General features: G+C 39.6%; 1 protein-coding gene across 4 annotated transcripts in view; it reads left to right on the forward strand.

Annotated features, from left to right (window-relative positions):
* LOC140734775 (ELKS/Rab6-interacting/CAST family member 1-like) overlaps positions 1-12,413 on the forward strand; it is a 766,434-nt gene that overhangs the window by 165,217 nt on the left and 588,804 nt on the right. For all 4 annotated transcript variants that reach the window (XM_073059261.1, XM_073059262.1, XM_073059263.1 and 1 more), the window contains one exon: positions 10,194-10,387. In XM_073059261.1, coding sequence (XP_072915362.1) covers positions 10,194-10,387 — 194 coding nt within the window. The remainder of the gene's footprint in view (positions 1-10,193; positions 10,388-12,413) is intronic.

The following is a 12,413-nucleotide window of genomic DNA, read 5'->3' on the forward strand; positions in this document are numbered from 1 at the left end:
AATGTTGGTATTTCTACTAAGCAAACATGAGGAAATCTGCAGATGCTGGAAATTCAAACAACACACACAAAATGCTGGTGGAATACAGCAGGCCAGGCAGCATCTATAAGGAGAAGCACTGTCGACTTTTCGGGCCGAGACCCTTCATCAGGACTAACTGAAAGGAGAGATACTAAGAGATTTGAAAGTAGTGGGGGGAGGGGGAAATGCCGTATCTCTCCTTTCAGTTAGTCCTGACGAAGGGTCTCGGCCCGAAACGTTGACAGTGCTTCTCCTTATAGATGCTGCCTGGCCTGCTGTGTTCCACCAGCATTTTGTGTGTGTTTCTACAAACGTATTTTTTTAAAAAACAACTTTTCTTGTTTTTATGCACCTTGGCATGTGGCCAGCAAAATACTGATCTTGATGTATGGCAGGCGTACTGCATGAATAGGTAAAACTCAAAGAATGAAAAAGCTGCAACTTTTCTGTTTCTTTGAATATTAATATTATTAGGCAGTACTGGGTGAAGCATGTGCAAATATTTATCTGCACTATCTTAGAAAAGCAAATAATTAAGCGCTCATAATTTAGTATTTTTAGATGTTAGCTCAGATTACATTACCTACCAAGTAACTACTAATTTTATTAATTTCAATAGATGTCAGTATGTTGCACACTTCAATTTGGTGAGGGGACGCTGAGTCAGTACACAACAGAATAATTTATAGTTGTATTTAGAGTGACAGCCAGTCTCGGTGGCTGCAATAACTTCTTGTGCAATTATAGAAGGCCCATTAATTTTAACTGTGTCTTTGGTTACTCAGCTGTGAGAATTTTTATTATTTCCATTTATTGAGCCCACTTATGCCTCTTTTACTTGAATCCTCTGGCTAGTGCACATTTTCCCTATTAATATAGTCTATTGTTTAAAAGCTATTGTGTTGCATAACAGGTTAAATGTTAAGTGTTTGGGGTGAAAAAAGGAACTTAGGATCCAGTAGTTACTCCATTTCTTCTTGGGTTTACTTTTGCTTTCTCAACTCTCTTCCTTGCAATTTCCATTCTTCATGTGCTTTTCGCTAGAAGATTGAAAATAGTTAAGAATCTCTCTCTCGCTCTCATATTCCCAGTTCCAATCACAAGGCCCAAAAGTTAAACCAGAATTGAAATTGTTCCATACTAGATCAGCCTCAAATGAAATGTATGCAAAATGAATGAACTAGCTTTGTCTTCCTTAAACCAATGAAATTGTTCGAGATTACAAAAGCACATGTAGAGTAGATAGAAATATATTTGTTAGTAGATGAGGTGTTGGGATTAGAGTGTCATAGATTTCCAATTTGTGCTGTGGAAAACACCTTTACACTATATTGGGTCTTTGGAATTCACTTTTAAGGTTAGTTTTGAGTGTTAATATAGTTTCTCTCTCAAAGTTGGATGTAATAAAAGAGATTAGAGAAATGAATATGCACATATTGTCAAAATAATTTTATGTCATGGAAAGGAAATATTGGCAAGGACTGGTTGAACTAATTAATATCTTCTTTATGCCCGGCTAAATCCATAAGGATGTTCTATCATATATGTTGTACTTGTGGTAGTACAAGGCTAAATGAGTACTGTGTTCTGGCATGAAGCATAACCTGTAAAAGTCTAGAGGTAATTGTTTATTGTTTATCTTTGTCAAAATAAATTTAGTGTAGTTTGGGACACTGTGTTCTAGAAAGGTTGCTCAAAGAGCTACTAAACTGTTCACCATTTGGAATGCTGAGTCTTGCCATAATCTTTCAATCCTCCCTTGACACTGAAGTCCAAGAGAAAGGAAAATGGGGAATGTGACCATCTTGTTCAACAAATAATAGGACCACCTGTTAGGTGTATACATAGACTATTCAGTTTTACTTTGGTAGGGAACCTTTAGAGCTATGTGGGGAGGGTTGGGGGGGGGGAAGAATATAAATCAACAATTAGAAAAGTATGCAATAATAAAGTAGAGCTAGCTCAGGTTTGTTAAGGTCAAACTGTGTTGAACTAATTTACTGGGCAAGTTAAGAGAAAGTGTTGTATAAAATCCAATGTATGCATCAGTATGAATTTACAGAAGAGATTTGACAAAGTACTACATAATGAACTGTCACAATAAAAATCTGGTATCTTTGATAAGAAATTCGCAGATAAATGAATAGTGAAGATAGTGGACGAAGATGATGTTTCTTATAGGCCTGTGCTAGGATCACTTTATATTTTGATTTGGTTTTTTTCTTATTACATTGGTGTCAAAATATGCAGATGACACAAAACTTCCTGCTGTGATAAAGCAGTGAGTTGGAAAACAAGTGGACAGAATAGAGAAACAAACAGCAAATGATATTTAATATAAAACTCTGAAATGATACCTTTTAACAGGGAAAAAAAGAAGTAATAATACAGGCTAAACGGCACAGTTCTAAATTGCAGGAACAGCGACAGTCATGTATAAGTGCATAAATCTTTGAAGGTGGCAGCACATATTGGATAAAGTGATTTATAAAACAAATGGGACCTTGGACTTTATAAATATGGGGTACAGAAGTAAGCTGATCATGTTTGAACTTTATAAAATATTGATTGGTCCATGACCAGTATATGCACCCATTTCTGGTCACCACACAACTGGAGAGCATGCAGATGCGATTTATTAACATTGAAGGAGGAGGAATTTTGGCTACAAGGTTAAAGAAACGGGAGTTATTGTTTTGAAAGCAAAGAAGTTAGAGATGAGATTTAATGCAGGATGATGGTGAGTTTATATAGAATAAATACTGAGTGGGTGGTTCAAGGACCCAGGGACAAAAATTTAAATTGATGGATAAAAGATATAGGAGTTCTTGGAAGAAACATTTCTTTATGTAAGAAGTATGTGTGATCTGTAAGTTGTCTGCTGTAATGGTGGTGAAAGCGAGATGATTTGGAGTTTTGAAAAAAGGAACTTTACAGGGAAATTTACAGGGTATTGCAAAAAGAATGGGCAATTGTGAATAACTGAAAATTTTATATAAGAGAACCCTGCATGAACTGATTTTGTTGGTGTAATAATGCTTCAAGAACTAACTATGCAGGCAGATTTAGAAATATTAGAGCTATTTTCATTATGAAAAAGAACACCAAATGATCTGATAAAACTATCTCAAATTATGAATGACATCTACTGCAAGCTGCTTTGGAACGCTCTGGAATTTAGTGGGCTCTTATTTGGATTATTAATTTCAGTTTTGATCTCTGTACCCCAAGAAGGAAATACTGTAGGAAGTTCTGAAATACAAACAATGTTTTGAGACTTGAATGTAGGCTCATTTGGCTGAACAGTCTGTTTCGTTATAATTTCCATGACGTTTTCTTTCCATTAATTAGCATAAATGGAGACAGAAACAATTAACATATCAGGCAAATATTCTTGGAGAATGCACTGCCCTTGGCAACAATGTAACATGGATTTACAGGTTGAATCCTCAGATAAAAACTTTGTCCCAAATTTGCTGTAGTAGACTATGGAGGACTGTAGAAGTGGTGATCTTGTAGACACATACAAGATTCTGAGAGTTGGGACTTCCGGTAAGATGGCGATTGTTTAGCTGCTCCGAACTTTTGTTCCATTACTGGCGCTACCTTTGCACTAAATGTCTCCATTTTTTAAACCTTAGTTAGGAATTATTTCGGTATCTCTTACTTGCCTGTGAATATATCTAACTTACAATGTCTAGCAAGAGTTCTAAATCCGGGAGAAAAGAAACTATGACCGCGTCGGACAAGACGCTGGTTGCGCTGGGAAAGCTCTGAGACGAAATCTTAAAGGAATTTAAAACTGCTTTCAAACAGTTAGAAGACAAACTGGATCGGATCAACGATAAAGTGGACAAACATGCTGAACACTTATCTCGCATCGATTCGACTTCTGAAGATTTAGAAAGTCGTGTTCGATACTTGGAGACTCTCTGTTCCAGCTTAGAGGAAAAATCTAATAAACTTCTTTCCAAAATGGTGGATCTTGAAAATCGTAGCAGACGCTGCAACATAAGAATTCTGGGATTACCAGAGGCGACTGAAAAAGGACCAACCGCGAAGTTTTTCGCCGAGTTTCTCTGTGAGTTATTCGGGAAAGATTTGCTTCCGAAGCCGCCCGAGCTCGAACGGGCCCACAGGGTTTACGTTCCCCCCGGAATTCTGGGTTCCCGTCCGCGACCAGTAATCTTGTGTTTCCATCAATACCAGGTAAAACACAGTCTGATTGTGGAGGCACGTTGCAGAGGCTCTTTTTCTTTCCAGGATACAACCATTCGCTTTGTGGAAGCTTTTGCACCCCAGACCTTAAAGATGTGCACTGAGTTTAAAGGTGCAATGAAAGTGCTTTTTGATCGTGGTTTCAAACCTTCCCTTCGTAACCCTGCTGATCTACGAATCAAGCTTAATACCGGGGAATTCAAGTGGTTCAAATCAGCAAAGGAAGCTGAAGCATTTGTGGCAAGTCTTCCGGCTATCCAGTCATCTTCGGAATCTGATCGGACCTCCTAAACTGGTGGATAAGTACTCCTCGTAGTAAAATTACTTTCTCTGGACTCGGAATTCACTTGAATCACTCAGACATTAATCATTGAAACTTTAAGGGCTGTTGACAATCTCTCCCGGGATTTGGTGTGTGTGTAACCTATCTTTATTCTTGTATAACTTTACCTACAGAGTTCTACAACTAATTCTAACTTGTTTTGGAGGTTCGAAGTCTTTAGTGAAGGCCTCCCTGTTTGTCGGTTCACAGTTCAATTGCTGATTTATTTTTCCTTTGCTTTAAATATTTATTTATTTTATCTTTCTCTTTTCTTCACCCCTTTTTTCTAATCTCTGAATTTTTCTCTCCCTTCTCTGTAAATGGTTGATAAATACTCGTCTTGAATTTATAATTTTCCCCTTCCCCTTCTTTTTTCTTTTTCCTTCTTACCTTTTTTTTCCCCCTTTCTCTTACTTTATTCTTCTATAATTTTTCGCGGGTAGGTTAGTTTTGGTTTTCTTCCGATTTTCTCTGTATTAAGTTGTATATTTCTGCAGAAGGTGTTCTAATCTGTAGTTATGTTTTCTAGTGCATAAACTAGTTATTATTTGCTATAGTATTTATACGGAACTGTTGTTAATGACACAGATCTGGAAGTTGTATTTGGGTTAATTTTTTTGGTAGAGCTAGCTACTTGTTTTGGTAGCCGTCTAGTTTTGGGTTGTGCGGATGGGGTGGATTTTCCAGTTCCAACATCTCTTTATTATATTGTGTGGTGGTTGGTCTGGAGTTGTTGTTTTTTTCTTGTGTTGTGGGGATTGGGGAGGACACTAAGCTCACTTGTCTTTAATTTAGGTGCTTTTTTGTTAAATTCTCTTCGTTTGTAGCATATTGTTATTGTATGCGTAATCTTGCACTGTATTAATGCTCCCCACTGGGATTTGGGGTTTTTAATTTTGTAAAATGTTTTGAAAAACTAATAAAAAAAATTTAAAAAAAAGATTCTGAGAGTTCTTTTTGGTGAAGGAATGTGGATATGTGAATTTTCATGATATAACGCTAGCCTTTTAGGACAGATGAAGAAAAATTTCTCTGTAAAATCTTTGAAATTCTCTGCTGTAGATGGCACTGGATGCCCAGCCATTAAATGTAGCCAAGGCCAAGTTGGATAGATGTCTGAACAATATGGAGACGTGTGACATGGTAATCAAGGGAGATCTGGTAAGATGGCACCATTAAGTGGTAACTGTTTGTATGCAGCTCTGATGGGAATCATATGTTCCTGTTTGGGACTAACACAGCTGAAATCCACAGCCAAGGGTACTTCAATAAATGGCATTATTTTAAGATGTTTAAAAAAATGATTGATACCCAAAATTGTCGAACCTATAACGGCAGACTCAGGTCACGAATGCAGTAACCCTTTTGAGAAAATGGAAGTAGGGACGATGTGCTGGTCTACAGTTATTGAAATGTAGAGGCCTAAGACATGCCCTCCTGATTATCCTGTTAATGAATGTGTAGTGTCTGGGAAAAAAAATTAAGAACTTCAGAGCAAGATTGCTAGAGTGACATCAGAGACTGGTGTGTACCTGGCTTCACAAAACGTAGCTAGGCCCCATCATTTCAGACATGGCGCTGCAGCTTGATGGCTTCACCATTCTCTACAAAGACAAGACAGCTCAGTCTTTTAAAGGTAGAGGAGGTGGAGTATGCTTTATGAATAACTCATCATAGTGCACAAACGAGGTGACTCTGTCTCAGTCCTGCTCACCTGTCCTGGGATATCTAGGGGCCAAGTGTCATCCATTTTATCTGCCAAGGGAGTTTTTCCGGCATCGTCCTGATAGCAATGTACATTCTTCCTCAGGTTAGTGTCAGGCAGGCACTGGAGGAGCTGAGCAATTTAATCAGCACGCCCAAAACTGTGTGCTCTGTGTTCCCTATCATTGTGAAGGATTTCAACCAGGCCAACTTGAAGAAGTCTACTACCACCAACATATCACCTGTAGAACCAGAGGAGCCAACACACTTAAGAACTCTTATACCAGTGTCAAGAACCTTTACAGTGCCATCCCGTGCCCACACTTTGGAAGGTCCAATCACCTGGAGGTACATCTTCTCCCAGCATATACGCAGGAACTAAGGACTGTAGCGTCAATGGTGAGGACCAAGAAGGTATGGCTAAGGGTGGCGGAAGAGTCCTTACAGGATTACTAGGAGTCTGTGGACTAGGCAATATTCAAGGATTCATCTTCAAATCTGAACAAATACCCCATAGTTGTCACTGACTTCATCAAGGCTGTGTGTGTGTGTGTGTGTGTGTGTGCCTTTGAGAACATATCAGACGTACCCAAACTAAATGCCATGGATGAACTAGTAGTCTGATGAGGACTAGGTTTGTGGCATTCAAGATCAGTGCTCCAGAACTATTCAAGAAGTCCAGGAACAACCTACGGAAGACTATTGTAAGACCTTGAAAACAATTCCGATTGAGTTTAGTGGTGGAATTGAATGCATGTTAGCTCTGGCAGGGTTGCAGGCCATTACTTCCTACAGAGCAAAACCTACAATCATGAATGGCTGTGATGCTTAACTCCCAGATGAGCTTAATGTATTTTATGCACACTTTGAAAGGAGAATAAAACTACGCCTGTGTGAATCCCTGCAGCATCTGGTGACCCTGTGATCTTTGTCTCAGAGGCCAATGTCAGAGCATCTTCATGAAGGTGAACCCTTGTAAAATGACAGGCTCTGATGGTGTACCTGGTAGGGTGTGAAAACCCTTGCCAACCAACTGGCAATAGTGTTCAAGGACATCTTCAATCTCTCACCACTGAAATCGGAGGTTCCTACCTGCTTCAAGAGGGCGACAATCATATCAGTGTCCAAGAAGAGCAAGGTGAGCTGCCTCAAACAAATATTGCCCTGTGGCACTCTCATCTACTGTGATGAAGTGCTTTGAGAGGTTGGTCATGGTCAGAATCAACTCCTGCCTAAGCAAGACCTGGACCTTCTGCAATTTGTCTCTCACCACAATAGGTCTATGGTGAATGCAATCTTGTTCGCTCAACACTGCCTTGGATCACCTAGATATTAGTAATACCTATGTCAGGCTGCTCTTGTTTGACTACAGTGCAGGTTTCAACGCAATCAAACCCTCTGATCATATCAAGAAGCTCCAAAACCTGGGCCTTTGTACTGAATTCTTGACTTCCTCCCTGGGAGAACACTGAGTGTGCAGATTGGAAATAACATCTCATCTTTCATATAATCAACACTGGTGCACCTCATGGATTACGTGCTCTACTGTCTCTACACCCATGATTGTGTGGCTAGGCACAGCTCAAACAGTATCACAGCAACAATCTTCCAATCTTGTAAGACCAAGGAATTGGTTGTGGACTTAGGAAGGGGAATTCGTGGGAACACACACCAATCCTCATCAAGGGATCAGAAGTGGAAAGGATGAGCAGTTTTAAGTTCCTAGGTGTCAAAAAATTTAAAACCCAAATTTTGTCTAACTTAGTGACAATCTAGGTTAGTAATAAAAAAAATCTGATGCAGTTGATGACACGGATATCAAACTTTACGAGGATGGAGAGATTCCAAAAGCTTTCTTGAAACACATAATTATTTGGCTTAGTTATATTTTGTATTTTATGCAGGTGATATTTTCTGTGGTAAGTATCACCTGCATAAGCTCTCTAGGAACTAGTTGATAGGATGTGGAATGTTGGCCAGCAATGTATTAATAATTCTGGAGGTAAGAAAGGCACAAATGAAATGAGTTGAAACACCCATCACCCAGGCCACACTCACTTCTCATTGTCGCCATTAGGAAGAAGTTACAGGAGCCTCAGGACTCACACTACCAGGTTCATGAACAATTATTACCCCTCAACCACCAGTTCTTGATCCAAAGAGGATGACTTCATTCAACCTCACTATTTCCAATCTGTACTGACTGTGGTCTCCTGATGAGGAAGTTGAGCATTCACTTGTAGAATGAGGTGCTGAGGCCCAGGAGTTAGAGCTTTTTGATTCATACTGAAAGTATGATTGCATTGAATGCTGAGCTATAATCAATTAATAGCAGCCTGATGTAGGTAATTTGTATTGTCCAAGTCATCCAAGACCAAATGGAGAGCCAATGAGATTGCATCTGCTGTAACCTATTGTGGCAATAGGCAAATTGCAGCAGGTCCAGACACCTTGCGAGGATTCATCCTAATGAAAGGTGTTCAGATGTTGACCTCTGAGACAGAGATTACAGGGTCATCTGATGCTGCAGGGATTTGCAGAGGTGTAGTTTTATTGTTTCTTTCAAAGTCAGCATAAAAGGTGTTGAGCTCATCTGGGAGTGAAGCATCACAGGCATTCTTGATGTTAGGTAATGGCCTGTCAATTCTGTTTGGAGCTGATCTGCATGTTTGTCTAACTTTAATTGGAATTGTTTTTTCACTTCTAAAAATACCCTTTCGTTCTTAAAATACCCTTCTGAACAACTTGTATAGTTCTGAATCATTGGTCTTGAATGCCACAGAGCTAGCCCTCAGCAGACCATAAATCCCTTGGTTCATCCATGGCTTTTGGTTTGGTATGTCCATTATGCTCTCATGTTCTCAAAGCTACACATTCATCCACACAGGTCTTGATGGAGTTGGTGACTACTATGATATGTTCATTCGGAACTGAAATGAATCCCTGAATATTGTCCAGGCCACTGACTCATATCAGTCCTGTACTCAAAGCAGGCCTGTATGATGGGAACAGAAGTACAGCCAGGTGATTGGACTTTCTAAAGTGAGGATCCGGGATGGAACAGTAAGCAGTCTTGATGACAGTATAACAGCGGTCAAGTGTGTTGGCTGCTCTGGTTCTACAGGTGATATGTTGTTGGTAGTGTTCAGAGACTTCAAGCTGACCTTGAAGTCTCCTGCAACAATAGGGAAGGCATCAGAGTGTGCTGTTTTGTGAATGCTTATTATTGTGCTCAGCTCCCCCATTGCCTGTCTGACATTGGCCTGAAGTGGAATGTACACTGAACCTTGGCAGATAAAATAGCCGACTTGACTGCTAGTGCATGAAGTTGACTTAATTATGAGGTATACTCTCCCTGCTGTACCTTTTAGAAGGCTCAACTATCCTGTCTTTACAGAGAATGGTGAAACCATCGGCCTGCAGCACTGGGTCCGAAATGGCAGCAGTGAAGCATGTTTTTGGGAAGCAAAGTAGCCAACAGTCACTGGTATCCCTCTTGCACAGAAATGTTGCTCTGAGGTCTTCAAATGTATTTTCCAGAGGCAGCATTCAACAGTAGCTGTAGATTAGAGCGCCTTTTAAAGGGGACCTGTGTCTGCTGTCCAGGGGCCCATCCATTTTGAGGACCAATAGATTTTTAAAAATGTTTTAGTCATGTTTACTGAAGTACCCATGGCTGTGACAGTATACCAGCTGTAGTAGTTCTAAACAGGGATATTTGATGATTCCTACTGGAGGATGCAAAGAGTCACCACTTACTGGTGTCATCTTGAAGCTGCTGTGAATATATTTAGCATTTTATTGTGGTAATGAATTCAGAGAAGTCAATACAGATTCAGAAAGCACAATTGTTCACAATCCCTTCTTAAAATTTTTACAATAAATGTGTACAATGTTTATCTGACCTTTTGCTGAATTTTACTTTCAGTCCCTTGAGGCTTCAAATGAAGGACAAGCCAGTGCTGAACTCCATGAGCGTATCTGGCAATTGGAGAAGGTGGTGGCACAGAATAGAGATGAGGCGAACAAAGGCCAAGCAGAAGTTGACAGACTGCTTGAGATTTTAAAGGAAATGGAAAATGAAAAAAATGACAAAGATAAGAAGATAGCAGAATTGGAGAAGTGAGTGATTTTTAAAAAAACTCAATGAACCAAATAAACATATCCATTGTATCGTATTTCATTTTGCTTTGTATTCATTAACTTAAAAAGTATTCTGTTACAGACTTTTAGTCATACTGCAACATTTTATTGTCTTGGGAATATATCATAATTTTCATAATAGGTGTTGATTAACATTAACAGGCTCAGTTCAAACATATTAAATACAGCCTGTTCACAAACATTTTGCTTGTGAACTGTTAAAATTTGAATTGATATTTTAAAATCTTATGGAATTTGTTTCATTTTATGTGAAGGTAAGAGCCGTACAACTATAATATACTTGGTGTGATGGGTGGTCCTGTATAATTAATTTGATTGAGTAAATTGAAGAAATAACAAAATATATTGATGAAGGTGGATTTGATTGATATAATATCCATGGTCTTCATTAAGGCCTTTGCTAAAGTCCCATGTGGAAGTCTGGTCTAAAAGGTTAGACCCCATGGGATCCAAGTCAAATTGTCAAGTTAGTTATAAAGCTGGTTAGGTAATAGGAAACAGGATGATGGAGGAGGGTTTTTTTTGTGATTGGAAACTTGTGAGCAGTAGTGGACCACAGGGCCCAGTACTGACATCCTTACTGCTTGTATGCACAGATGTGAATGCTGGAAGTATGATTAGTAAGTTATAGTGTCTGACAGAGCAACAGCACAGAGTGCCAAAGCACCTGAATGCAGTTAAAAGGATGGTGTGTAAACTCTACACTGGGCACCAATAGGTCAGGATTAAATTGCACCACTGGAGGCAGTGCCCTCAACTTTGCAGGTAACACAAAGATTGATCATGGTTCTGATTGAAGGGTGAGCCTCGGCTACTGAACTGTAATGATATGTTGGGCTGAACAGTGACCGATAGAATTTAATCCTGAAATGCATGACGTTTTGCGTTGCAGGAGGCCTAACAACAGCAAGACACATACATGAGTGGTTGAGTTATTCTGTTTCCATTAGCATCTGGAACAAATCCATTGATCCTCAAAATTTTCAGCACAGGTAGAAAAGATACTGAAGAAGGCATGTAGGACGCTCGACTCCATTAGCTGAGGTAAAGAATATTAGAGCAGGGAGAATCTGATGCAACTTTATAAAACTTTTGATTAGGCCATGCTGGAGAATTGTGTGCATTTATGGTGCTATTCCACAGGGAGTGCATTATTGTGGGTGCAGAGGAGATTACTACATGTTGCCTCTCAAGCTGATGAACAGGGACTTAATAGATATGGAGACTCAGAAGGTCACTGCAGACACCCAAGCTAATGATTCACCCAAGGTTGAACTTTAAAAATCCTACAAAGGACTTGGCTGACAATGGGAGGCGGAGAGGTCTGCTGTGCAGTCGTCCCTGGATCAGTTTATAACTGAGGTGGAACAGCTGCTATCACCCTATTGCAGTATTGGCACAACCATCCTTTTCATCCTCTGCTGCACTCATACTAGCAAGATAATACTAGGAGTGATTAATGTTATGTGAGATTAATGTTCAGTTACTTATAATTGATCTCTGAGGGCAAGGTCAAGTGGATCTATCTCTCTTGTTCATTGTTTATCTGGCAATATGCCTTTCACGCCAAGGCTAGCTTGGTCGCTGGTTTGCAACCAAGCCACTCTTGATGGACACTGAGTACATTCCAGTCCCCTGCTGCTCTTGGTGTTGCTTCTAAGTGTTCAATGCAGAGGAGCATTGGCACATCAAATGATGAAAAATGGTAGGTGGTAATCAGGAGGTAGATTCTTCATCTGACTGCATATAATGAGATTTTAATGACCTCTTCCTCTTGCCTTTTGATTTTAATATTTTCATGAGACTTCAGTACCCCAACCTGTGTACCACTGCTTCTCCCTCTTGAGACAGGATTGATTTGGAAATTGTGATAGAGTAGTCTTGGTACATTGTCAGTAAGGAATGATTCTGTAAGATGACAATTTCAGACTGCTGCTTGTCTGCAATGTGAGCCAGCTACCCCAATTTATTCTCTACGTGTTTG

Source organism: Hemitrygon akajei, chromosome 10 (assembly GCF_048418815.1).
Source record: "Hemitrygon akajei chromosome 10, sHemAka1.3, whole genome shotgun sequence".
Classification (NCBI taxonomy): Eukaryota; Metazoa; Chordata; class Chondrichthyes; order Myliobatiformes; family Dasyatidae; genus Hemitrygon; species Hemitrygon akajei.